Raw genomic sequence first — 25,584 nt, forward strand, 5'->3', positions numbered from 1 at the left:
ATCTGTGAGGATCTTCCTGTGATCATCTTCCTGTGAGGAACATGCAGTCGTTGATAGCGGAGGCATTGAGGAAGTGTGCCTTGGGCAAGAGTAGGTCATTGCTTGTTCTGAGTTCTCAGTGAAGTTTAAGTGGAAAGGAGTCTGGACATTTGATATAAATGTATGTAAATCAGTGTGTATGTGTAAATGTGTGTGTGTGTGTGTGTGTGTGTGTGTGTAGTTTTTTAAATGATATAAATGTAGGGAGTGGGAAAAGTTGAATTCCTAATATGTGCCAGGTAGTCTGGTATGTACATCGTATACATTCTGCTTTTCAATATTCCTAGGCCCTGCCCTCCAGTTTTTTTTATTATATCATTTTAAGAAAGAGGAAGAGGGGCATGTAAAAATTAAACAACTTTCCCCAAGTCACATTACCCTCAACTGTTAAAGCTAATGTTCATTCTGCCTGGTGTTCATGCTGGATTTTTGTTGTTGTTTTTTATTAACCCTTACCACTGGAGGATATTTTTTTCTTTGATTATTTTTATTTATTTATTTTTTTATAGAGAGTGGGGTGGGGGGGGGGCGAGAGAGAGAGAGAGAGAGAGAGAGAGAGAGAGAGAGAGAGAGAAAGAGAAAGAGAAAGAGAAAGATGTGAGAGAGACATCAATTGATTGCCTCCCGCACATGCCCCGACCAGGGCCAGGAATCAAACTTGCAACTCAGGTACGTGCTGTTGACCGGAAATCAAACCCACCACCCTTTGGTGCTTGGGCCAACACTGTAACCACTGAGCAACACTGCCCAGCGCATGCCTGGATCTTTTCCATGACAGCACAGAGCCTTCTCGTGTGGAGAGGAGCATGTCATTCATTCATGAAAGATCCTGAAGTTCTGGGTATATAAGTGTTCTTGACATTTTCTTGCCATCTGGATTGCCTGATAAGTCAGAGGAGGGGTATGAAACTGTGTACCTGGGTTTTTATTCAAGGAAAAGGGGTAATGCTACCAAGTTTGTATTTCATTACTATATATGTCCAGGTTATAATCTGCATTGAATTTTTTTTTTAATCCATCAGATCTCTACTATAATGGTCTTGTGTCAATAAATCTAATGGAAATTGGATTACTTGTTATAAAGATAACTAGAGGCCTGATGCACAAAATTGTGCAAGAGTAGGCCTTCCTTCTCCTGCTACTGGCACCAGCTTCCCTCTGGCACCCAGGACCTGGACATCCCTCTGGCCCTGGCTTCATCCTGAAGGACTTCCAGTCTAATTAGCATATTACCCTTTTATTATTAAAGACTAGAGGCCTGGTGCACAAAATTTGTGCACGGGGGGTGGTGTGTGTCCCTCAGCCCAGCCTACACCCTCTCTAATCTGGAACCCCTTGAGAGATGTCCGACTGCCCGTTTAGGCCCGATCCCACTGGCAGTCGGACATCCCTCTCACAATCCAGGACTGCTGGCTCCCAATTGCTCACCTGCCTGTCTTCCTGATTGCCCCTAACTGCTTCTGCCTGCCAGCCTGATCACTCCCTAACCACTCCCCTGCCAGCCTGATTGATGCCTAACTGCTCCTTTGCCAGCCTGTTTGCCCCTAACTGCCCTCCCCTGTAGGTCTGGTCACCTCTAACTGCCCTCCCCTGCAGGCCTGGTGCCCCCCAACTGCTCTCCCCTGCAGGCCTGGGTCCCCCCCAACTGCCCTTCCCTGCAGGCCTGGTCACCCCCAACTACCCTCCTCTGCCGGCCTGGTCACCCCTAACCGCCCTCCCCTGCAGGCTTGATCGCCCCCAACTGCCCTCTCTTGCAGGCCTGGTCCCTCCCAACTGCCCTTCCCTGCTGGCCATCTTGTGGTGGCCATCTTGTGTCCACATGGTGGCAGCCATCTTTGAGCACATGGGGGCAGCCATCTTGTGTGTTGGAGTGATGGTCAATCTGCATATTACTCTTTTATTAGATAGGATAGAGGCCTGGTGCACAGGTGGGGGCCAGCTGGTTTGCCCTGAAGGATGTCCCAGATCAGGGTGTTGGTTCCCTTTGGGCGTGGGGCGGCCTGGGTGAGGGGCCTGTGGTTGTTTGCAGGCCGGCCATGCCCCTTGGTGACCCAAGCAGAGGCCCTGGTATCTGGGATTTATTTATCTTCTATAATTGAAACTTTGTAGCCTGGAGCAGAGCCAAACCTCCTGCTCGCTCCATGGCAACAGCCATTTTTGTTGGGATTTATTTATCTTCTATCATTGAAACTTTGTAGCCTTGAGTGGAGGCCTGGCCTGCCAGGGTGTGCAGAAAGCTCTGCTTCCTCCATCGCTGGGGGCAACTCAAGCCTCCTGCTCTCTCCAGCTCCGTGGCTGCCACCATTTTTGCTGGGATTTATTTATCTTTTATAATTGAAACTTTGTAGCCTTGAGTGGAGTCCTGGGCCGGCCAGGATGTGGGGAAAGCTTGGCTTCCTCCATTGCTGGGGAAACCCAAGCCTCCTGCTCACTCCATGGCCACAGCCATCTTGGTTGGGTTAATTTGCATACTCGCTCCTGATTGGCTGGTGGGCGTGGCTTGTGGGTATAGCGGAGTGATGGTTAATTTGCATGTTACTCTTTTATTAGGATGCTTTCTCTCTGCACACTACCTACCATAATTAAAGCAATGTCCATTAAAAGTTTGAACATTCTTAAGAATTATCATTCTTTATTTAATCTGTAATTGTGAATCATGAAATTATATGTATTTTATACTAATATGTAGATGTTACTTAGAATATTATTTTCTGTACTCCAAGACAGAAAATAAGGACGTATTCTTTTCTGTTTATTGTGAGAGGCATATCTAAAATCAGATATTCTTATCAACATGATTTGCTGTCTACTATGGCCTATACTAAAAAGTATTTGAACACTATTTTGCTTCTCTATAGAAGATGATGTGTGTGCCATGGAAATCTGTGTGTCTCCTCAGCAGTAAGATAGATGTCTCATGCTGTACAAGTTCAGAAGTGGTATAATAGTGTCACCTGTCACCTAGCAACAAGCTTAGTGCTCTGTGCTATTTCATTTAAGTCAAAACAGGTATGAAAACATGGTACTTAGATTTACATTTATCTCCAGAAATATTTAGATTAACCTTCAACTACCTTTAGTTCCCAAGATAACTCACCATGACAGATAAACAGAAATAACTTTGCATAAAAAAAGGCAACTTATATATCAGAGACCTTGATACAGAGTAAGGCCAACATGGATCTGTTATATAATATCTCAGCCTTAAGTGCCTGTTGAGTTCCCTAATCTCCTTTAAAAATTATGGTAACTGAAATGAATGTGTATATACAACTTTATTATTTGACTTTTTAAAGATCAGTGTTTGAAAACAAGATCACAGCTAATGAAGCAGTGATTTGTAAAGCTGACTCTAGAAGACAGAATTCCGAATGGAGTTGCTGCATCAGCACCAGAATTCAATTTACTTGAAACAGAGCAACTAAATTACCTTTGTGCAGAGCATGGAATACCCTGACTAGTCAGGTGTCTATAAACACCTTTACAATGTGCTGCTTCTTCTCTCTTCGAAGATGCATAAAATGATTCTCAGAGGAACTAGCAACTAGTGACTTTATGGGTCCCGAAGTATTTAGAATGTATTAAACACTAACCTTTAAAGATTGAGAATAGATCATTTAGGATGTGATGAAGAGCCAGCACCCTGTTACTACAGGGTAATATAGTGCTTGTACTTTGAGATAATTATTCCAAAGTAACTCCTTATTCATTAAAGTGGGGAGCATCCACTTTCATCCTGGCCAAGGTCATTTCTGTTGTCCGGGGAACTCTTCAAATTCTAAAGGAAGCTGGCTGACCAGGGGTGGCAATTTTAAAGGAAAAAACAAAAACAAACACAACAGTTAGAGAGTGAAGAATTTAGAAAATCATTCTCTATTGCTTGTAGCTATTAAAGAGAAACAGGTGTAACTAGAATTTCTCCAGACTTCCCACTAAAACATGAATATCTATCAGTGGTTCTAGGCCAGGGGGTGGGCAAACTTTTTGACTCGAGGGCCACAATGGGTTCTTAAACTGGACCGGAGGGCCGGAGCAAAAGCATGGATGGAGTGTTTGTGTGAACTAATATAAATTCAAAGTAAAGGAGCGGAGGGGAGAGCAAGAGAACTGGATAGAACAGCTGGATCCGGCCCGCGGGCTGTAGTTTGCCCACGGCTGTTCTAGGCAGTAATAATTTTGCTTTAAAGTACATCTGAAATTCTTTTCAATATATAATAATTTATTTTTTTCTTATTTGTCATGTTTTTCATATAGAAATAAGTGACCAACCCTTTGCTTTTCTTCACCTGACAATGGAGAATTACTTTTGAAGCCAGGAAAAGGGAGGACCAAAACCATTTACGATGTGTTTTTGATAAGGACAGTGACCTTTAAAACTTCTGTGCTTTGGGAAGATTTACTGGATAATTTCACAAGCCTATTTGGCAGAGCTAAGGAATCTTTTAATTAGGAAATTGATGAGATATTAACTGATAGTGGAAATGTGCCATTTTCCTATTGTATATCATGGCCTGTTTTTGATGTGCATTTGGGGAACAACACCAAGGCCCCTTACTTAGCATGAATAAAATTAGAGATTCATCTGTCTGTCTTGTGGTCTTAATTTAGGGAATTCTTTTTCCTGTTTAAACCCTGGGCTGTTGATTGAAGAGTGATTATTCTCAGGTATGGCAGCATAGACTGTTGTATAGAATTACTTCAATTAGGGTAGGTGGGGTAGATAAAACAGGTATTATTTTGTTGTTGTTAATCCTCACTCCAGGATATTTTTCCCATTGATTTTTAGAGAGAGTGAGGGGTAGAGAGAGAGAAAGGCATCAATGTAAGAGAGAGAGAGACATCAATTGGTTACTGCCTGCACCCACCCTGACCTGGGTTAAAGATAGAACCTGCAACCCAGGTACGTGCCCTTGACCTGGAATCAAACCTGTGACCCTTTGGTGTGTGGGCAGACGCTCTATTTTCTGAACCTCATTGGCCAGTGCTGCTGCTGTGGGGAAGGAAATTGGGCCTCAGAGAGGGTGAATGAGTTGCTCAAGATTACACAGCCAGTGGATGATGGAAGTGAGGCTAGGGCAGGTCTTTTCAACTCTGAACTGTGTCTTCATTTACTGTCATTGGAGCAGCTTAAAGTGTAGGGGTGCAGGATGGGAGCAGAGGCAGAGATGAACTTGAGTGCTCTCAGTGCTGGAAATAAATGGAAAACAATAGTGAGCATTGTACCAGGCTTTTGGCAGGTTTAAAACACACAGAGGTGTACATTTAAGTTAACCCACAAAGAGCTGTGCATTAAGATTTGGGACTAAGGGGATTTATATGGACCCTGGCATCATGTAACTTATTACCTTGAGTACAAAATTAACCTCTGATCATCACTGTCAAATGGATCGTAAATAGTTCATGTGTTCAACTCAGAGAACTGCTTTTAAAACAAATGCTATGCTATTAGGTTACTTTGTAAATCCCCAAATGCTTTGAAAATGTGTGATATTGTGTTATGTGTAATCCAAATAATGTCATGTTTATATTAGTCTGCAGATTAATTGTAAAAAAAAAAGATTATATAATTAAGGCTATAGTAACTTGGGTGTAAGAAATATCCACAATTGATATTAAAGGGAGTTTTCTTTATTTTATTTTTCTTTCATTTTTCATTATTAGCTTCACTCTTTTGACAAATATTTATCGATCCCCTAAATTTCGTTAGGCCCTGTGCTTTGTATTGGGAAATAAACATGGGAACTGCACTGTGCTAATAGCATGTGTTTCTTTTCCTGGTGGGAATATAAATTGGTATAGTCTGTTTAAAAGCATTTTGGTGATATTGTTTGATAGCCTGAAAAAATTCATCTTATTTTGATCCAGTAATAATATAATTATGTTCTAAGGAAATAATGATGCAGGCTAGAGCCTCTAAGTGTAGGCTGACTGGCTGGGGGTGAGGGTAGTGGGAATTCATGCTGGGCTCCAATCCCCAGTCCCCGCTTTCTGATTAGGGTCATTCTAGAGAGGGCATCCTTTCTAGTAGCACGAAGGGGTCATACGGGCTAACAGAGGCTCTGGTGTACACAAGATTTACATAGAAGGGTGTTTAGTTGTTGTCACTAATAGCAACAGATCATAACCTGTTAGACAATGGAGTATTATGTATCCCTACAATGGGGTATTATAAATTTTGGATTAAGCATTAATAAATTGGCTCATGTGAAAATGCTCATGGTGTTTTAAAATGTGGAAAAAACTTATACAATCACATTTTGAGATATAAGGAGCCAGAATGTAAGATTGAAGCCAGTTTTGAAGTACTGGTACATTCTGTTAAGAAGTTGATTGATTTAGATATATTTTGAAGACTAGAAAGGACAATATGTGTTTGATAAGAATATGATGGTTTAAATGACTTTTAAATTATTTCAAGGGATTTCATATTATGGCTTCATAATGTAAAATAGAAGAATTATACTCTAAATTTCAAGAGAATATTTTTAGTCTGCCACTTAGTATTAAAATATTACATTTATATTATACTAGAGGCCCGGTGCATGAATTCATGCATGGATGGGATCTGGCGGGCCCGCCCCGATCAGGGGAGGAGGGGATGCAGGAGGTTGGCAAGCCAGCCTTGCCCCCAGTCAGGGTGGGAAGGTGATAGGGAGAGGCGCCATGGGTGGTAGGCGGGCTGCCCCCCCCCCCCTATTGGGGTCAGGGGGCCGGCCAGGGGGAGGAACTATAGCCAGCTAGGGGGAGGGGCCATGGGTGGTTGGCTGGCTGGCCCCGCCCCCTGGTCAAACTCCTGGTGGAACTCCTGGTCTATCTCCTGGTTGAGGGGACAATTTGCATATTAGCCTTTTATTATATAGGATTGGTTTTTTAGTAATGTTCCTAGTAGTAGTAAAAGCTGTAGTATGCATTGGGATGTATATTTTTGAGACATAAGAAACATATATAAGAGAGAGAGACAGAAGCAGAGACAGGAATACATATGTATATGTATATATAAGCATATATTATGTGTATATATATGTGTGTGTATATATGTGTGTGTATATATGTGTGTGTGTATGTATATGTATATATATATTTATTTATTTATTTAAAACTGGGATAAAATTAAAGGCCAGTTCCCCTTACCGGCTACACCCATAAAACTTATGAATTCTAGTATATTTCCTTTAGGGTATGACTTTATGAGTGAGTGAACTCTTTCTTTTTGTTCAAATGTATGGAAACTCATGCAAAGGAAACCTGGCCCAGTGCTGCAGTATGGACATTGGCACACAATGTCTAAGGACTCTAGGCGTGTCCCTTCTTGAATGTAGTTCTAAATGAAAAAAAAAAAAAAGTCAGTTGCGTCTAATAAGCTGGCTTAAGTGAATGCCAAAGAAAATTTGCCTCATGAAATGGAAATTCTGAAGCAAGTTACATAATGTTGAGAGAAAAAACAAATAGGAGGACTTTCAAGATATATCCAAATGGGGCAAATGGTCCATTTTAGTCAGAACTCTCCAATCCAGCAATATTTAATTATATTTGGGAAGATCCAAATGGTTCTGGGGATTTGGAAGCTTTTGAGCATATAAATATTTACTTTATATATTTTTTAATTTGTAAGAGGTGACATTTATTAACTTAAATCAGCTTTTAAAAGTTGCTTGGGTATTGGCCAACATGGAGCCATAAAAACGTATCATATTAATTATTCTGCACATTTGTATCATCTGTAAAGAGAGGAAAAAAAACCACACATTTCCCCTGAAAACCAGCATGATTAAAAAATCGCTTAGTTGCTAAGAATAATGGAGCCAAGTGCTCCAGTTGGAGTATTAGTGAATTCTCTTTCATGTATTAGATTTACTTTTAAAAAACCGCTTTTACCAGTTGCTTCTCGGGCTTCTCTCTCTGTTGCATCCCTTTCTTTTTCATTCGTCCCTCCCTGATCTTTCCCCAGATTTTCATTATCTTGTGTCCAGGATCTTTCTCAGTGTCATAGCTGGTGTTTCTGCCTTTCTTCCCTCATTTCTCCATTTTGCCCTTTACATGGCTGCTAAAGAGCAAGCAAAAAACAAGCAACAGAAGAAAACATATTCCTCAGCTATTATGTTTATGTCACTCCACTAATAAAGAACTTAAAGGATTGCAGAATTAGATTTTGTTTTCCTTCAATGGAAGTGTGTTATCAACATGTGGAACTTTTCTTCATTGTTTGTTTTTTGTGTGCTTTTCTTGCAGGATCAATGTGACTCTAGAAACAAATGGATGAATGAGTATCCATATGAAGAGGAAAACAATAAAGGTTGGTTGGTCAAACTGTATAATTGCAGTGAAAATCCTATTTTGAACATGAATTTTGGGCAGATGTTTTCATTAGAGCACTTCCTTGTCTGAATATGAGACAAGAGTTCAATACTTAGACATGTGCATCTATCTGTAGAGTGTAATTTTTATTTTTAATGCCTTAAATATAAATAAATGTATGAGGAGGCAAACTGTTTTTGTACAAGTCTACCTGTCTTTAATTTTCAGAACTTAATGTGGTGTTTTAAGAATCAACTTTTAGATGGATAGTAAGAAATGGTAAACCAGGTGATAAAACTGATCACGGGGGCAAAGACAAAAAGGAGTAGCCAGATTTTGTTTAATATATATCAGTTCCTACAAGCATAATCCTAATACCAACACCGTATGGTGTGTGATTTCTGTCAAATGCTGTCCTCTTTTATCCATGATCTTGGCTTTCCTTACAGAGTAGGATGATTCTGAAAGGATTTTAACTTTGGCTTCTCACAGGCATGTACTAGGATGAATTAGAGGAGGAAAAATCCTACAAATATCAACAGGAATCAAATGCCGTGTATCACTTCTTTGTGGTAGTTATTGGAGCTTTTCTTGTACTACATACTGATTTTAGTATACAAATCATAGGTAATACTGTTACAATACGTTAAACCACCTTCATTTCATGAGGCTTATACACTGAACAGGACCTGTACACATGTGTGTGCCTCATAACTCTTCATATAACTGCACAGCACTTAAAATTTCATATTTTCCTTCCCCCAGCTTCTCATGCTACTTTTAAATAAATGTATGCCATGTTATGCTTTCTCTGGGAGCCTACTTTCACAGTTACTTACAAATGGTTTTCCAGGTTATATCTTTCACGTGAAATTGCCTTCCTCTTTCCTCCTTCCTCATTGCCAACATTGCTCCTTTCTAATATATGCTTGTGTCTGGACAAGTTTCAGGCTCTAGAGGGAGTATTGATGCAAAGGTGATACAAGGGAGACTTCTGGGTGTGATAGTAATGTTCTCTTTCATGACCTTGTTGCCTAGGTGGGCACACTTTGTGAGAATTAGTTGTCCTGTGTATTTGTATGCAGATTATCGCTGTGTTAGTGAACCAGCCATAGGGGCTGGGGTTGGGAGGCTGGATCTGTAGCATTTGTCAGTTACCATGGTATAAAACTCCCACTATGGCTGATTTCAAAGGTTTAACAACCAGCCTGCAAGTGTCCTTAACATTTAACAATTGGCTCTCATGAGCTGGGGTCCAGCTAACTCGATGTCTCACACCATTGAATTTCATTTCCAAAGGAAAGAAACAATTTCACATACTCCTTAGCACTATAGGGCAAATGTAGTAAATTTACATTTTCCTGGCTCATCCCTATGTAAATATGAAAACCTTCTTCACTCATTATCGTGTAAACTGTATTTATCCCTTAACTTATGTACAATGTTGATATAATATTACTTTATGTTTATGTTCAATTGTTACTAAATTTTTGTTTGAATGGGTTAGTGTTAGCTTTGTAAGTTTATGCATTTTGACAGTGTCATTGTTCTGTAACTAATTTTATGATAACTGAAGATGATGGCAAAGAGAATCATTGTGTGACTACTTTCCCTGAGGATGAACTCTGAAAATATTATCATGATTGACTATAATATACTATATGTGGTTCAATCTAAATGATTGTGCCTCATAGCTATAATTCATGAGTTCATAAGTCTTTATAGAGGAAGGAGCAGTGAGTATTTCACTGAATATGTTTTTTCCAATGAATTATTTTTTTCTATTGCTGTTTTTCATATTTTTAAAAAAATATATTTTATTGATTTTTTACAGGGAGGAAGGGAGAGGGATAGAGAGTTAGAAACATGGATGAGAGAGAAACATCGATCAGCTGCCTCCTGCACACTCCCTACTGGGTATGTGCCCGCAACCAAGGTACATGCCCTTGACCGGAATCGAACCCGGGACCCTTGACTCCGCAGGCCGACGCTCTATGCACTGAGCCAAACTGGTTAGGGCTGTTTTTCATATTTTTGATCCATCCATATTTTCAGTTATAGATGCCTTAGAACCGAGTGCATTTGATGCTTGTTTTTAAGCCGGCTTGAATCTGACACTGTTAGTTTTAACAAAGTCTGATTCTGGGGGAAAAGTGCAGAATTTGAAAATTTATTTTTTCTAAATATTTCGAATATACAAGTAGGTCCTCGGTTTACATCGGAGATCTGTTCCTATTGTGTGACCTAACGCGATTTTCGCCGTAAGTCGGAACCCACCTACATAAGCACCTACATCACTCACATGGAGCACATACACAGCAGTAATGAAGTGAAACAGTAAAAAATATTTAAAAGAAAGATAACAATTCCTGATCTTTACTTGTGGTAAATATAGTAGATAATAAAAAAAACATAAAGCACATATGTACATACGTCAAAATGACGGAACTTTTTTTTTTTTTTAATAAATAAATGGGAGATGGTGATGTAACCATGAAATGACGTACGTCGAGTCCAATGTAACCCGAGGACTGCCTGTATTGGCGAGGTCATTATTAAGATGAAGTTTAAAAAATATCAGCAGTGGAAGCAACATTGCCACTGTCTGCATAATTGAAAAGGAATTTGAATATGGCTCATAAAATTATTTTGTAAATTTCCTCCTGTTTGCCAGTGGTGATAAAATCTTGCCAAGAGTCACAGAATATCATACTGTGCCTTCATGCTTGTGCTTGGGTTTTAAAATTAACAGCCTAAATAGCATTTGTAAAATATCTTTTGTGGCTGTAACAAGTCTTACTTCCAGGAGCAGTCTTCATCTAGCCTTTCCTTTAAAAAAAAAAAAAAATATATATATATATATATATATATATGTGTGTGTGTGTGTGTGTGTGTGTGTGTATGTTATTTCTTGTATTCAATTTTTAATTTTTTCTTTTACTCAATTTCATTGCACTTGAAGTTGTCCCTGTTAAAAAACATCAAATAAATTCTAAAAAGCTTCCAGATATCCATTATTTTTTGCTCCCAAATATCTGCATGAAGTCCTGTCTCCATGCTCTTAAATGCATTTCAGCAGCTGCTGTCGTTGTGAATGAGGTGAATCTGTGGACCTGGCTCCACACCCTGTTTTTACTCCACTTGCTTTCCAGCCACTGCAATATGCTTACCAGGTGCTCCTCAGCAGCTGGCTTAGAGCAGGTGTCCCAAACATGCACATACACATACATTTGTCCAGCTTATCAGAGCTCACATGAAAACTTCTGCTGTGGGCTACCTCTGATGAACAGCTGCTTAAACCATTCGGCGTAGCAATGGGTGACTTCTACTTCTTGTGTTTAGAATCTAAGAAGAGGACAATAGCAAACCTTTCTGAGAAAGCTTTAGTTCCTTACAAAATAAAAAAAAATAAAAAAGTTTGTTTTATTATGATGCAGTGATGGACACATAGAATGTGGTTACTTTACATGCCTTTTCCATGAAGTTCCAGCTCTTCACACAGGATAGCAAGATTGTAATAGCAGCCACTCAGCCTTCTTTCCATTTAGAACTGAGTAGGTGTAGTTGCTCAGAAAGCCCTGTTGGCGGAAATGAAACGTTGTTGGCAAACGTTTGTATATAGTAGCTGCCTAGGCCGTAAGCATGGAATCAAAAACAGTCAAGCCATGGCTCTGCTATTCTCTCTGTATGATCTTGGGCCATTGACTTCATTCTGAATTTTATCTTCCAAATTGCAAGGTAGAATGAATAACACCTGTCCTACCTATTTCTAGAGTTGTTATGGGGGTGAAAGAAAGTACGACATATTTGTGGAAACAATTAAAGTCGTAGAATTCTAAAGCTGTGTGGTGTATTGATGCTATTTTTACAGTCTGTGACAGAGATTCACGACAGTTTTGGATGACTTTACATCAGAAAGTCAAGCATTTTCAGAATTGGAAGCGCCCTCGAAGTTCACTGACTGACACGTGCTTGGTGTGTGGTGGCCTTCTACAGGAGTCGGCTGCTTTAGCATTAGGTTGAGTACTCTTTGGAATTTCCTACAGTGTGAAGCAGTTCATCCTATTTCCAGGCACATATAATTATAGTACAAGTTCTTCCTCTTATTGAGCCAAATCAGTAGATTGGATAATGACATGAACTCAGTAGGCACATCACATACTTATTACGATATCGTCCTCGATTAGGTCACTCTTCTGTCAAGTCCCTTCCCCTTTGGGTCCCTCATTTCTCTGATCTGGGAAATTAGAACAAAATGATATACAGGGAGTTGAGAAAGATTATGCGATTATTGAAGTAGAATAATGGCTTCATTATTTGAAAAGATGATGCATTGCTCATTTTACAAACATTAAAGCAGGCAAAGCCCTATTGTCTCCCCACCTCACACCTATCAACATGGGTGAACATTGTTTATAGCATCTCCGTGTGAATACATTCAAGTAAATAGAGGCAGTTTACAAAAATAAGAGTGTATATATACAGTTTGTATTTCCAAAGAAGAGTTATTTTTTCACTTTGCTTCCAATATAATGGAAGAAATAGAAACTGAATTTAAAATGAACAATTTATTAATTTCTAGCTGATGTCCTGTCACCAAATGATGCTGTTACTTAAGAGTTAAGTGTGTGTGTGGGGGGGGAGAATCACTTTTTGAGTTCTGGCAATTCTGCTTAGATAGAATTTAACTTTCAAAGACCCCGAATAGCCACAACAATCCTGAGAAAGAAGAATAAAGTAGGAGGGATCTCAATACCAGATTTCAAACTGTATTACAAAGCCACTGTCCTCAAAACAGCCTGGTACTGGCACAAGAACAGACATATAGATCAATGGAATAGAATAGAGAATCCAGATATTGACCCAAAGCACTATGCGCAATTAATATTTGACAAAGGAGGCATGAACATACAATGGAGTCAAGACAGTCTCTTCAATAAATGGTGTTGGGAAAATTGGACAGATACATGCAAAAAAATGAAACTAGATCACCAACTTACACCATACACAAAAATAAACTCAAAATGGATACAGGACTTAAATATAAGACAGGAAACCATAAAAATACTAGAGGAATCCACAGGCAGCAAAATCTCAGACATATGCCAAAAGAACTTCTTCACTGATACTGCCCCTAGGGCAACGGAAGCCAAAGAAAAAATAAACAAATGGGACTACATCAAAATAAAAAGCTTTTGCACAGCAAAAGAAACCATCAACAAAACAACAAGAAACCCCACTGTATGGGAGAACATATTTGCAAATGTTATCACTGATAAAGGTTTAATCTCCAACATCTACAGGCAGCTTATACAACTTAATAAAAGGAAGATAAATGATCCAACAAGAAAATGGGCAACGGACCTAAATAGAATCTTTTCGAAAGAAGACAGAAGGAAGGCCAAGAGACACATGAAAACATGTTCAAAGTCACTAATTATCCGAGAGATGCAAATCAGAACGACAATGCAGTACCATCTCACACCTGTCAGAATGGCTATCATCAACAAATCAACAAACGACAAGTGTTGGCGAGGATGCGGAGAAAAAGGAACCCTCGTGCACTGCTGGTGGGAATGCAGACTGGTGCAGCCACTGTGGAGAACAGTATGGAGTTTCCTCAAAAAACTGAAAATGGAACTCCCATTTGACCCAGTAATTCCACTCCTAGGAATATATCCTAAGAAACCAGAAACACCAATCAGAAAGGATATATGCACCCCTATGTTCATAGCAGCACAATTTACAATAGCTAAGATTTGGAAACAGCCTAGGTGCCCTTCAGCAGATGACTGGATCAGAAAACTATGGTACATCTACACAATGGAATACTATGCTGCCATAAAAAAGAAGGAATTATTACCATTTGTAGGCACCTGGATGGAATTAGAGAACATTATGCTAAGTGAAATAAGCCAGTCAATGAAAGAAAAATACCACATGATCTCACTCATTTGGGGATAATGAAAAACATTATAAACTGATGAACAAAAAGATAGATACAGAGGCAGTAAAGCATCAAACAGATTGTCAAATTACAGCGGGAAGGTTAGGGGGAGGTGGGGGAAATAAGAGATCAACTGAAGGACTTATATGCATGCATATAAGAGTAACCAAAGGATGCAAAACACTGTGGGGTGAGGGCATGTATGGGAGTGGGGTAGGGGGGGCAATGGTAAGATATGTACACATAAAATACCTTAAAAAAAAAAACAACTACTAAACTGAAAAAAAAAAAAAGAATTTAACTTTCAGCAACATCTTTTGACTTCTTGCTAAGAAAGATGGGAAATTGATGGTATTTCTTCCTAACTACCTTTCTCTCTTCTTGTTTTATTACCTTTTCAAAATTGAGGTTATTCATTATTTCTGATTGTTAGTCATAATTATGAGAGCTATTTCATCTTCATTCTTATTTTTCTCAGAAATATGAAAACAAGGCCATCCTGTCGTCTGGCATCTGTGTTCCCGTGAAGGCTAATGCCACCTGATCTTTCACGTGTTCTTGTGTTGCTTTTGGGGCAGATATCCATGGACTATTTTTAGTAAACTAGAAGTTCAGTAAATATATTGATTTTTGTCTGGTTTTTATCATCTATATTGGTTTTTCTTGGCTTCTGCCACTGACGTCTGAGAAGTAGAGTCTGTTTTTATGTCTTCAGATTTTAAAATTATAATGAAAAAATATTTTCTGTTTGTTTTGCTTTCTATCTTAATAACCCTGAAAATATGTATAATGTTTCTCCTTGGTTTTCCATATCTGTGATCTTCCCCTTTAACTTTTTATTTTTCTTACTGTGCTTTTCCATTAAACATTTTTTTATTACTATGTTCTCAAATTATTTGTTATTTTGTACTTGCTTAAGTGGCTTTTTATCTCTGTAGTATTTATAGCTCTGTCAGCTTATTTTCTGTTTCAGTTATCTTGTATTATATCATTTGAACCCTTGTACTTCTTCCTTGAACTTTTTTTTTTTAAGAAAGACGCCTTTGATTCTAATTCTTTTTTGAGTCAATGAAGTGCTATTTGTCTCAGTTTTTCATCTGTTTCTTTGGGTGATTTTCTTGGGATTTTTGTTCTTCACTGGCTTTTGCTTACATTTCTCTCTTGCTTTTGATATTTTCTGCCCTTTGCACAGTTCCTTTGTGGCCTCTCTCTGATTGTTACCCATCTGTAAAGGGGGCCAGTAGATTCTAACATTGCAGGTAGTACTGTGGGCAGGGGCGCAGACAGTTTGGGTATGAGCTAGATGAGTCAAAATTTTTGATTTGTGCTTATTTCAAATACTCCCTAAATAAAGGTGTCACTCCCAGAGTTTCCCTCTGTTTCCATTGTACAGCACAGCTTCTGAGACAAAGGCTCCTGTCTCCATTCCTTCTGCCATTTCTAGCAGATCCCCTTGATGATGCTCTAGAGTTCACAGGCTTTGACAGGTATGAGTTGAGTTTTTAAAGCAGGGGTATGAGAATGCCTTTACATTGCCATTTAAAATAACTAATATTTTAGGTGCACTTAAGGGACCCATGGAGAGTGTTGAGTGTACTATACTGTTTAAGAGCGGCACTCTCTACTCAGGCCTCCTGGGTTCAGTCCTGGCTTTCCCAGGGCTTCCTCTGGCTTCTGCGTCTCATTGTCACTTCTGCCACGTGGGGATGATGGTGATGCTAACAATAATGCCCACTCCATAAAGTTGTTGTGAAGATTAAGTGAAAAACATAATGCTACAGAATTTGCCTATTGCCTGGAAGTTACTAAGCGCTCATTAAAATGGCCACTTTTATTATTTTAAGCCATATTAATGGTATTTTGAATATACAGGCAGTCCTTGAGTTACGTCGAACTGGATGTACTTCATTTTGTGGTTACGTCATCATCTCCCATTTACAGTATTTATATAAAAAAAGTTCCATCATTTTGACATATGTACATATGTGCTTTATGTTTTTTATTATTTATTTACCACAAGTAAAGGTCAGGAATTGTTATCTTTATTTTATTTTATTTTTTTACTGTTCCACTTCATTACTGCTGTGTATGTGCTCCATGTGAGTGATGTAGGTGCTTATGTAGGTGGGTTCTGACTTACGGTGAAAATCACATTATATCGCGATTTTCACATCTATCCTGTGTTGTAAATAAATCTAGCACTCATAATCTAGCCGTAGGAACGGATCTCCGATGTAACCCGAGGACTGCCTGTAGTTAGTTTGGTTTTAGGAGAATTTGCTGCTCAGGCCAGTATTTGTATATATAGGGTGTGCCAAAAATATATGTATACACACTTTAACAGCTGATAACTCACTTAATTTTCACTCCTTTTCAGATTTAACTGATGTGAAATAATGAGTGAAGACAGACTAAGCTTGGAACAAAGAAAATTTATTATAAAGTGCCACTAGACTTTTCTAAAAAATACATTTTTATTGATTTCAGAGAGAGAAAAGGGGAGAGGGAGAGAGAGAGAGATAGAAACATCACTGATGAGAGAGAATGCCCTCATGCCCCCCCCAATCCGGGCATGTGCCCTGACTGGGAATGGAACTGTGACCTCCCAGTTCATAGGTCGATGCTCAACCACTGAGCAACACCCACCGGGCTAGACTTTTTTTAATGGGATACACAAAAGATAAAGTTTATAATGTAAAACCCGGCAACAGTCGACGAATTGAGGGCACACAAATACCGAACGAAATGATTCTTGATGTTTGCGATTCCATTGCTTAGCCAGGACCAGAAAGGTCATCATTTTGAAAACAGTCATTGATTAAAAAAAAAAAAATTATTTTTGTAGATTCTTTTAAATTTTGAAAATGAACTGTATGTTAATAAACACTGGCTTTATAATCATTCAAAGTGTGTATACATATTTTTTAAAAATCATTATTCTTTGTTTATAAAGATTGATACATCTGGTTTTCTCTTGGAGGAAATAGGTCCTTGAAGACTTTGGATATGCTATGGTAGTTGGTACACACATTATTCGGTTCACTCACAGTATATTGACAACTTCTATTATTTTAGTCAGGCTTCTTCAGAGAAACAGAACCAATAGAAATACACATACACACATGCACACATATAAATAATTACATATATTTATCTATCTGTCTATCTATCTATCTATCTATCTATCTATCTATACCCATAATAATATGATTTGTTATTAGGAAGTGGCTCATTTGATTATTGAGACTGAGAAGTCCCACCATTTATAGTGGTGTAGTTCCAAAAGCCAGAGGACCAGGGGAGCCAATTGTATAAATCATAGTTCAAGGACAGGAGGATGATGTCATCCTGGCTTCAGCAGGCAAGAAGGGACTGATTCTCTCTCGATGTCTACGTTTTGTTCTATGTAGGCCCTCAACAGATTAGATGATGCCCACTCATTTTGGGGAGGGCAATCTGCTTTATGAACCCACTGAGTCAAATGCTAATCTCATCCTGAAACACCCTCACAGAGGTAGATACCCAGAAATAATGTTTATTGTGGGTAACCTGTGACTCAGTCAGGTTGACACATAAAATCAACCATCACATCTATCCTGTGTTGTAAATAAATCTAGCACTCATATTTAGCATTTATTATTTATTCGACATTGGGCTACAAAGACAAAGTATGTTGAACCCTATCTTCAACATGTCAACTCAGGGACAGGCAAATAACTTACTACAATTTGATGTGATTCATGCCATAATATGGTTAATAAAAACTTAGAGAGTTGGTGAGAGCCATGGACGGATTCACATATGTAGTGACATTTGACCTGGACCTTGTATGACAGTATCACATTGACTGGAAGAAATGGGAGCAATTAAGAAAAGTTACAATCTTTTGTTTAAAACATTTCTTAGTAAATAGAAAATTATATATATTTTTTCTTTGGGCACAAAAGTGCCCTGCGGAATTTCCTCTTGAAGTTAAGCGTAAATGTGATATTGGGTGATACCATTAAATATTTCAGCTAGAAACTTTGAAGCTCATTTATGGGTCCAAATGATTTTGGCTCTTCCTCCCTGTCTTTCCCCTCCTCCCCTCCCCCGTATTCCTTTATCTCTCTGACTCCCCCTTGCTCGTGTGCTCTTGAGCTCTCACTCTTCCTTCTCACACATTTTCATTCTCTGGCCACTTGATTATAGTGGTTCATCAGCTAAGCTTTAGAGATCATATTTAGAATACATTATCAAAGTAGTTTATATAATATATATATATATATATATATATATAATTGAGTGATCATACAAATGATATGAACATCTTTTAAATGCAACCTTTTAGTTAACAATTTGATTTAATGAGAACATTACATATTAGAGCAACATAGTAATTGATTATTAAAAGCATTTGTTAAAGTATAATACCTATCTGGTTAATTTTATGTATCAACATCTGCACATTAGAAAAAAAAATAGTAACCTCCTTCCCCTCTCCCAAGCTATGTTAGCTGAGAATTAATTTCTTACTATTCTCTAAAGAGACCTTTGTTTAATAAAATCATGAATAATGATTGACCCAACAATGAGTCCAGTTCTTTTTCTTATACATAATTTAGTCCTTCAGTATACTTTACAGCCTAATGCAAGTAAGATTCACAACTATTCCAACTTAAGAGTCAATTGATTATTAATATTCAACATGCTTTGTTTTCCTGAAACTAGTTTTGGTTCTAAATTCTGTATCAGTCAGATCATGTTTCCAGACCAAAGGGGTCTGTTTGCCTGCGGGCATCAAAGCCAAATAAGACACAAACAGGAGTTTGCAGCAAAGAAAGTAAAGGTTTATTTTCAGGAAGTGGCCCACGACCCGGGACAGGTGAGCTGATGCTCAAAGACCTGGCTCCCCGGTGCCTTCCAGGGGATAGATTATATAGGGGGAAATTACTAAGCATGGTGACTAAGGGATTTAGGGTCTGGTCAGGGACATGGCCTCTACTGATGGATCAGTGCTAGGGTAGAGGTAATTGATCAGTGCATTTGGTGCAGTTGCCAGCCATGGCATAGCTTCATCTGTTTTTTTCCCAATTTTCTGGGCCTGGAGCTGAAACACACCTGAGACCTAGATGTTATCTCCAGTTTGACTGAACTGTGTCTCTTGTGTCAATAGTCTGGAGGCTTTGATTCTAATATTATTTGATGCTGATCAGAACCTCATTGTATTAGGGGCTTAATGAATAAGGGAATGGTCATGCACAGGAGAAGGAGGCAGGTGAGTCTAGGTAGTAGATGAGGCCAGTTGGAATCAAAGAGAAAGAAGCAGAGGTCATGTTAAAGAAATGAAGTTTCTATGCACTTATCATCAGAGAGGCAGCCATGGGGATGGTATAGACCAGTGGTCTGCAAACTGCGGCTCGCGAGAGCCACATGCGGCTCTTTGGCCCCTTGAGTGTGGCTCTTCCACAAAATACCATGGCCTGGGTATTTTGAAGAAGTGGCGTTAGAAGAAGTTTAAGTTTAAAAAATTTGGCTCTCAAAAGAAATTTCAATCGTTGTACTGTTGATATTTGGCTCTGTTGACTAATGAGTTTGCCGACCACTGGTATAGACTATGGGATTTATTATCAGAATTTGGTCTCATTTAACTGCTGGAACTAGTTTTTAAGCAATTTCGTCTGTATATTTGGTGCTAGGCCTGACATCGTAGGTCAGGCAACCAGGAAGGAAGGATAAGGAGGAAGTCTGGGAGAGCAAGGACAAACCAGAAACTATGAGGATGAGCTGGATGCCACACAGATTGTCACTGCCTCCAAGCCTTCAACCTCAGGGTGCTGGGAATCACAGCTGGAGAGATCCTGTGGGAGCTGCAGGAGCTGTGGGCCGACCTGTCCCTGCACCAGCACCAACGCCAGCAAGGTGAGCCACATCAGTGACAACTTGTGCGAGCTGTGCTTGCATCTGGAGCCCTGCATTGACCTGAGTGTGAAGTAAATGTGACTGCTGCTGCACTTCTGTCTTCTGAATCTTACCAAAAGGTCTCTTACAAGCTGGGAGCTATGGAACTACCCGGGGAAGACAATCCTGGGAAATGCAGATCAAGCTCAGTTATGTTGTGGCCATTCATATCCACCATCGAGGCCCGCACTGCCGGTTCTCTCCCTTCTCACACACAGGTCTCTCACCCCGCCCTTTCCTCCACCTGAATGTCATAGATCATGTACCTTTTTGGGGTCCTGCTTTCCTTCCTTCACCCTGCTAGTCCTGTCTGCAGGCCTGAAGCTCAGCCCCTGGGGTCCAGCCTTGCCTATGGAGACCAGGGCCTGCATAGGAAAGGTACACAGTTCTGGAAACCCAGCTGCCAGGATTCACCATTCCTGAGCTCTGCTCATCTCTTAGGAAACTGCAGGATCATTCGTGGTCCTTGGCTCTGTGATTGGTGTCATTAGTGGCTGAGACCACTCTGTTCCTGGATTTTGACTGTGTATCAGAATGCCATACCAGCCGTGGGCAAACTACGGCCCGCGGGCCGGATCGGCTGTTCTATCCGGCCCACGGAGCCGAAAGAGCGGAGGGTTCTCTTGCTCTCCCCTCTGCTCCTTTACTTTGAATTTATATTAGTTCACACAAACACTCCATCCATGCTTTTGTTCCGGCCCTCCGGTCCAGTTTAAGAACCCATTGTGGCCCTCGAGTCAAAAAGTTTGCCCACCCCTGCCATAGACCGATTAAGTTCAGGCCAGGACAATGTGGCCTCAGGGAGCTGCCGCTGAGAGCACAGGAAAGACAGCATGAGTGGGTTCTTACTGTGTGCATGGTGGAATGTGTGAGTTGTCTTGGCATTAAGGGCTTATCCAGGTAGTACAGTTTGGAGCAACATCATGAGTGAGAAGGTAAGAGTTTCTATTCAAAGTCTGAATGAATAAATCGGTACAGCAGAAGGTTAGAGGTGAGGTTGACCAGAGAATAGTATCAGGAGGACAGCTGATAAGGAGGCAGGAAATAACTCAGACTGGGCACATGAACCAGGAGGCACTAATACAGGAGGGAAGGAGAGAGTGGGTGGTTAGAGGGCAAAGGGCAACACTGGCGGCACTTCCAAAGGGGAAGCCTGCTGCACTAGGGAGGGGCAGCCACAGCAGCTTCTCTGCAGCAGGGCTGGGCAAGTGGCTTCTTATCTCACATGTCAACTCTGGTATCTGGTGAGGTTTCCTGGAGGGCTGGGATGAGCCATGGTACAGGACTAGGAAATCCTGTACAATGGCACATCCTAAAACAGAGATAAAAGGGGGCACTTGGGGAAGTAAGAGAAGGTATACCGAGAGGGGGCACTAGCCTCTTACCAGATTCCAGGAGGAAAAAAAAAAAAAAAAAGCTTTTGAAAACAACCTGGCTTAAATTTCCAGAATTCCATCAATAACCCCAGAAAGGATATGATTTTAGTTTGTGATTTAGAGTGAATTCAGAAGTAGAGTTCTAATCAAATAGAGAATAAGGACAATTAGATTGCTAAAAAAAATTAGTTACTGGTAGACTATATCAGTTTGTATTTATACATTTATACTTTCTCTGTATATGGGGGAGGAGAGAGATTTTCTAGTTTAAGAGTAAATGCATGCTAGATTTTTCTGAGCTTTAATTAAAATTTGTATATAATTACTCAATTAGTTTTAAACTGAATTGCAAATGTAATTCACATTTCTTAAAACACCAGGATGATATGAATTAAGACACTTTACTTGGTTATTACCTTTGTAGACTAAGTTTTTCTTCAAGTGTTGAGGACTTCTCATGGGGTTTATTGTTGCCCGACTATGGATAAGAAGGACAGACAATGTTATCTGAAGAATTTGTCATATTTATTCTTGTAAACTCCTCTCATGCACCTTATGCTCATCTTAAAAAGGAGAGAGTGCGGGAGATAGGTGGGAGTCTGGCTGCTGGGCCGAATTCTGTGTCTGTCTATGACAACCTTTATCAGTCTCTGAAATACTAAGGGACTTGCCTAAGGCTGCACAGTAGTTAGTCGCAGAACTGAATATATCTATTCTCTAGTTTCTGACACTTATTTGTACATCATTTCTAAAAGTGCCAGTTAGAGTAAAATGTGCCAGTAGTGAAATTAATATGGAGTTGGTACTTGTGGAAATATCTATGTGAGAGTGATTACAGGTAGAGCAAAATTTGTTTTTAAAGCAATTGCATGATAGATTTACATTTATAATTTCTAGTTCAATACTAGGACTTAAATGCAACTTAGATGCTTACTTGTCTAACTTGATAATTATTGCAGCCCCAATTGACCTCTTAACTCTCCCTGTAGAGTTTGAAGAATATTAAAATATTCTTCTGAACTGGACCTGGCCTGCATTTCGGCAGTTCCTCAGCCCAAAGGGCTAAGGGATTTCTGTGTTACAACTAAGGGTGAGAACTGGCTCCTTTTTCCTGGTTCTCTTCAGTTATATAAGAGATGCTTACTTTTTGTTCTGCCGGAAACAGTATACACTGAGTGGCCAGATTATTATTATATCTTAACGCATAATAATCTGGCCACTCAGTGTGTGTGTGTGTGTGTATTTTAGAGGCTGGGTGCATGAATTCGTGCATGGGTGGGGTCCGGCCAGCCTGGCCAGTGGGAGGGAACATGGGTGGTTGGCCGGCCTGCCTGCTGGTCGAACTCCTGGTCGAGGGGACAATTTGCATATTAGCCTTTTATTATATAGGATATACACTGAGTGGCCAGATTATTATGCATTCAGAGATCATAATAATGTGGCCACTCAGTGTATGTTGTTGTAATGTAAGAGTTTATGGGAGAAAGATGTAAAGGGAATATGGTTACTCGAAGCATTGAGTTCATGGACAAAGAGATGAGCGAAAGTTAAGGTTTATTACAGAAAAGCTCCCTGCTGCAGGGAGGGGGCCCAAGAGTGTTGCAGGGGCAGTTCCTTTGTCTAAGGGTTAATACTGTATGTGCCCTGCTAACTTCCCATTGGTTGGTTCGAAAAATCTGGCTCTAGCACTAACCCATCCATTTTAAACTTCAGGATTCCTGCTCATTTTCTCCACCCTGTGTATTCAGCCTGGGATCAGGGCCCTTTGTTCTTGCAATTTTCATGGGACAGGGTGTGGCTGAGGAACTGGCATTCAGCTGCACCTCCCCTTCACATTCCTTTCCCATAGTCCCATCCCTAACTGCCTAGCAGCTCCTAACTCCTCAGTCTCTAATGCTTTTGAATGAAATGGGATCTCAATATTACTTTGCCTCTAACTGTAAAACCAAGACACTGCTAAAGCCCCAGCAGAAACCACTGGTAACAACTGTTACTTTCTCCACATTGAAATGTGTTGTCAATATGAGAGGGGAAACTAAGGGGGAGTAGGAGGGTTAGCTGTCATTATTTTCTTTGGCTCAATTTTGTTCAGGAGTCCAGGATGCAAAGTCTGAGCTTCAAACAGATGATGCTTTTGTTGGCATCAAGAGCAGCTTCTTTCTGGATATTCTTACCAAGCGATGCTGAAAATTTCAAACATTTATTTTAGAAATGTAGGAATTGAAGTTGGATGGTACCATAAGAATTATCTCATTCAGCTGGATAATACTATAAGTGGAAGAAAAAGATCAGTGACAATGAAGCTACTTGCTCAAGGTTACACAGTACATTATAGAGTGGGAGGTTTAGGAGAAAGAAAGATGCAAGGGGAATAGAGTTACTTGCATTTCACAGATTTTAAGGCCCAATTTAAGCAAGTAAGTTTAACTTCTGCCTATTCCTGAATTTAAAGCAAGGGGTACCTAATGCCTTTTTAATGAATGTTTCAATAAATGGATGGATGGAATATGGATGAAAATAAAGAAAATGAGAATAGATCTCTCTGTTATTTTATTCTTATTGGGGGGAAAAATCTGTTAAAGAGCATGATCATGTATGATGGAAGAGAAAGAAAGAGAAGCTCCAGGAAAATTGACAAATGGATGACAAAAACCTGAAACACTGAGGATTTCTTTTATTGAGGTTGACTTTTTCTCTAAGTAGTAGTCCTAATCGAGGGAAAAGGTCGAGTTTGCAGGGATTAATTATGTGGACAATGGCAAGGGAAGGATTTTCCTAAACAGTTATCCTATGCTGATGACATGGCAAAAATGCTCTGAAATTACTGCTTAGACTATGGTTAAATATAATAACAAGTAAGAAGCAAGTGCTTTCCAATACTAGGTGTATTTTTAATTATTAGTCTACACATTTATGAGAGCCCAACTATTTTATTTTGAGGCATTTAGCAACAAGGCATTAAAAAAAATAATGTACTTTAGTAAATTGAATAATTTAAGGATTTCCCTCTCCCCTCTTTTCCTTATGCTGTAGTATTGCAAATTACATTTTGATTTTTGTGTTAAAATAATTGCTTGTGTGATGACTCTATAGTCCTAGTAAAGCAAATCCTAGCCAATTAACTATCATTTTTTTACAAAATCAGTAATTTTGAAAATTCTTATTTAATAAATTAAAAGAATATTTTCTAATTGAAAAAATAGGGTGGATGCTTTCTTGAATTTATTAAATATTTGATAGCTAGAAGAAAATACATGTAATGAATGTGTAAATTATCTAATAACAAAGAGAAACCCAACTTAAGAAAGAGAATGTTTCTAATAATTTACAAAACCCCTTTTAGTTCCAGACATGAATGTTATGATTTTCTTGCTTTTTATAATGCTTTCATCATGTGTAAGTACGTGTTCATGAGATATATGTTGTTTACTTTGCTTGTTTTGGGACATCGTATAAGACTTGCCATACTATGTATGTTTTCTTGTGTGTGCGTGTTTGACTATTTTATTCAAATTTTTTGTCTTTGATATTCATCCACATTGCTGCATATAGGTAAGACTATTTCCATAGCTAAATAGAATTCTAATATATGACCATACTGTAATTTAACCATTCTCCAGCAATAGACATGTCTATTCCTTCCAGCTTTTTATAATTTTACACCATGCTTCTGTGAATAGTCACTTAAATGTGTCCTGGTACACAAGTAGAAGAGTTTCCATGGCATATATACCCAGAAATAGAATTAATTGCTGAATTGTAGAGTTTGCACATTTTCAGTCAGATCATGGCCAATTGTTTTCTCATATAATTGCAACACTTAAATAGCATTTATTAGTAGTTCCATTTCTTCCCATCCTTACCAACTCTTGGTATCTGCTCACGTTTAAAGATTTGTCAGTCTGGTGTGTGTTAAATAGTGTCTCCTTGTGGCCTTAATTGCACTTTCCTGTCACTAATTGTTTATATGTCTACTGGTTATTTGGG

The 25,584-nt window shown here is 39.3% G+C and overlaps 1 protein-coding gene across 2 annotated transcripts in view; it reads left to right on the plus strand.

The window, feature by feature from the left end:
- Positions 1 to 25,584, plus strand: part of KLF12 (KLF transcription factor 12) — a 675,261-nt gene that overhangs the window by 340,661 nt on the left and 309,016 nt on the right. For both annotated transcript variants that reach the window (XM_080660594.1, XM_080660593.1), the window contains one exon: positions 8,269 to 8,332. In XM_080660594.1, coding sequence (XP_080516720.1) covers positions 8,300 to 8,332 — 33 coding nt within the window. In that variant the 5' untranslated portion in view covers positions 8,269 to 8,299. The remainder of the gene's footprint in view (positions 1 to 8,268; positions 8,333 to 25,584) is intronic.

The sequence above is a fragment of the Plecotus auritus genome (genome assembly GCF_963455305.1).
Source record: "Plecotus auritus genome assembly, chromosome: 3".
Classification (NCBI taxonomy): domain Eukaryota; kingdom Metazoa; phylum Chordata; class Mammalia; order Chiroptera; family Vespertilionidae; genus Plecotus; species Plecotus auritus.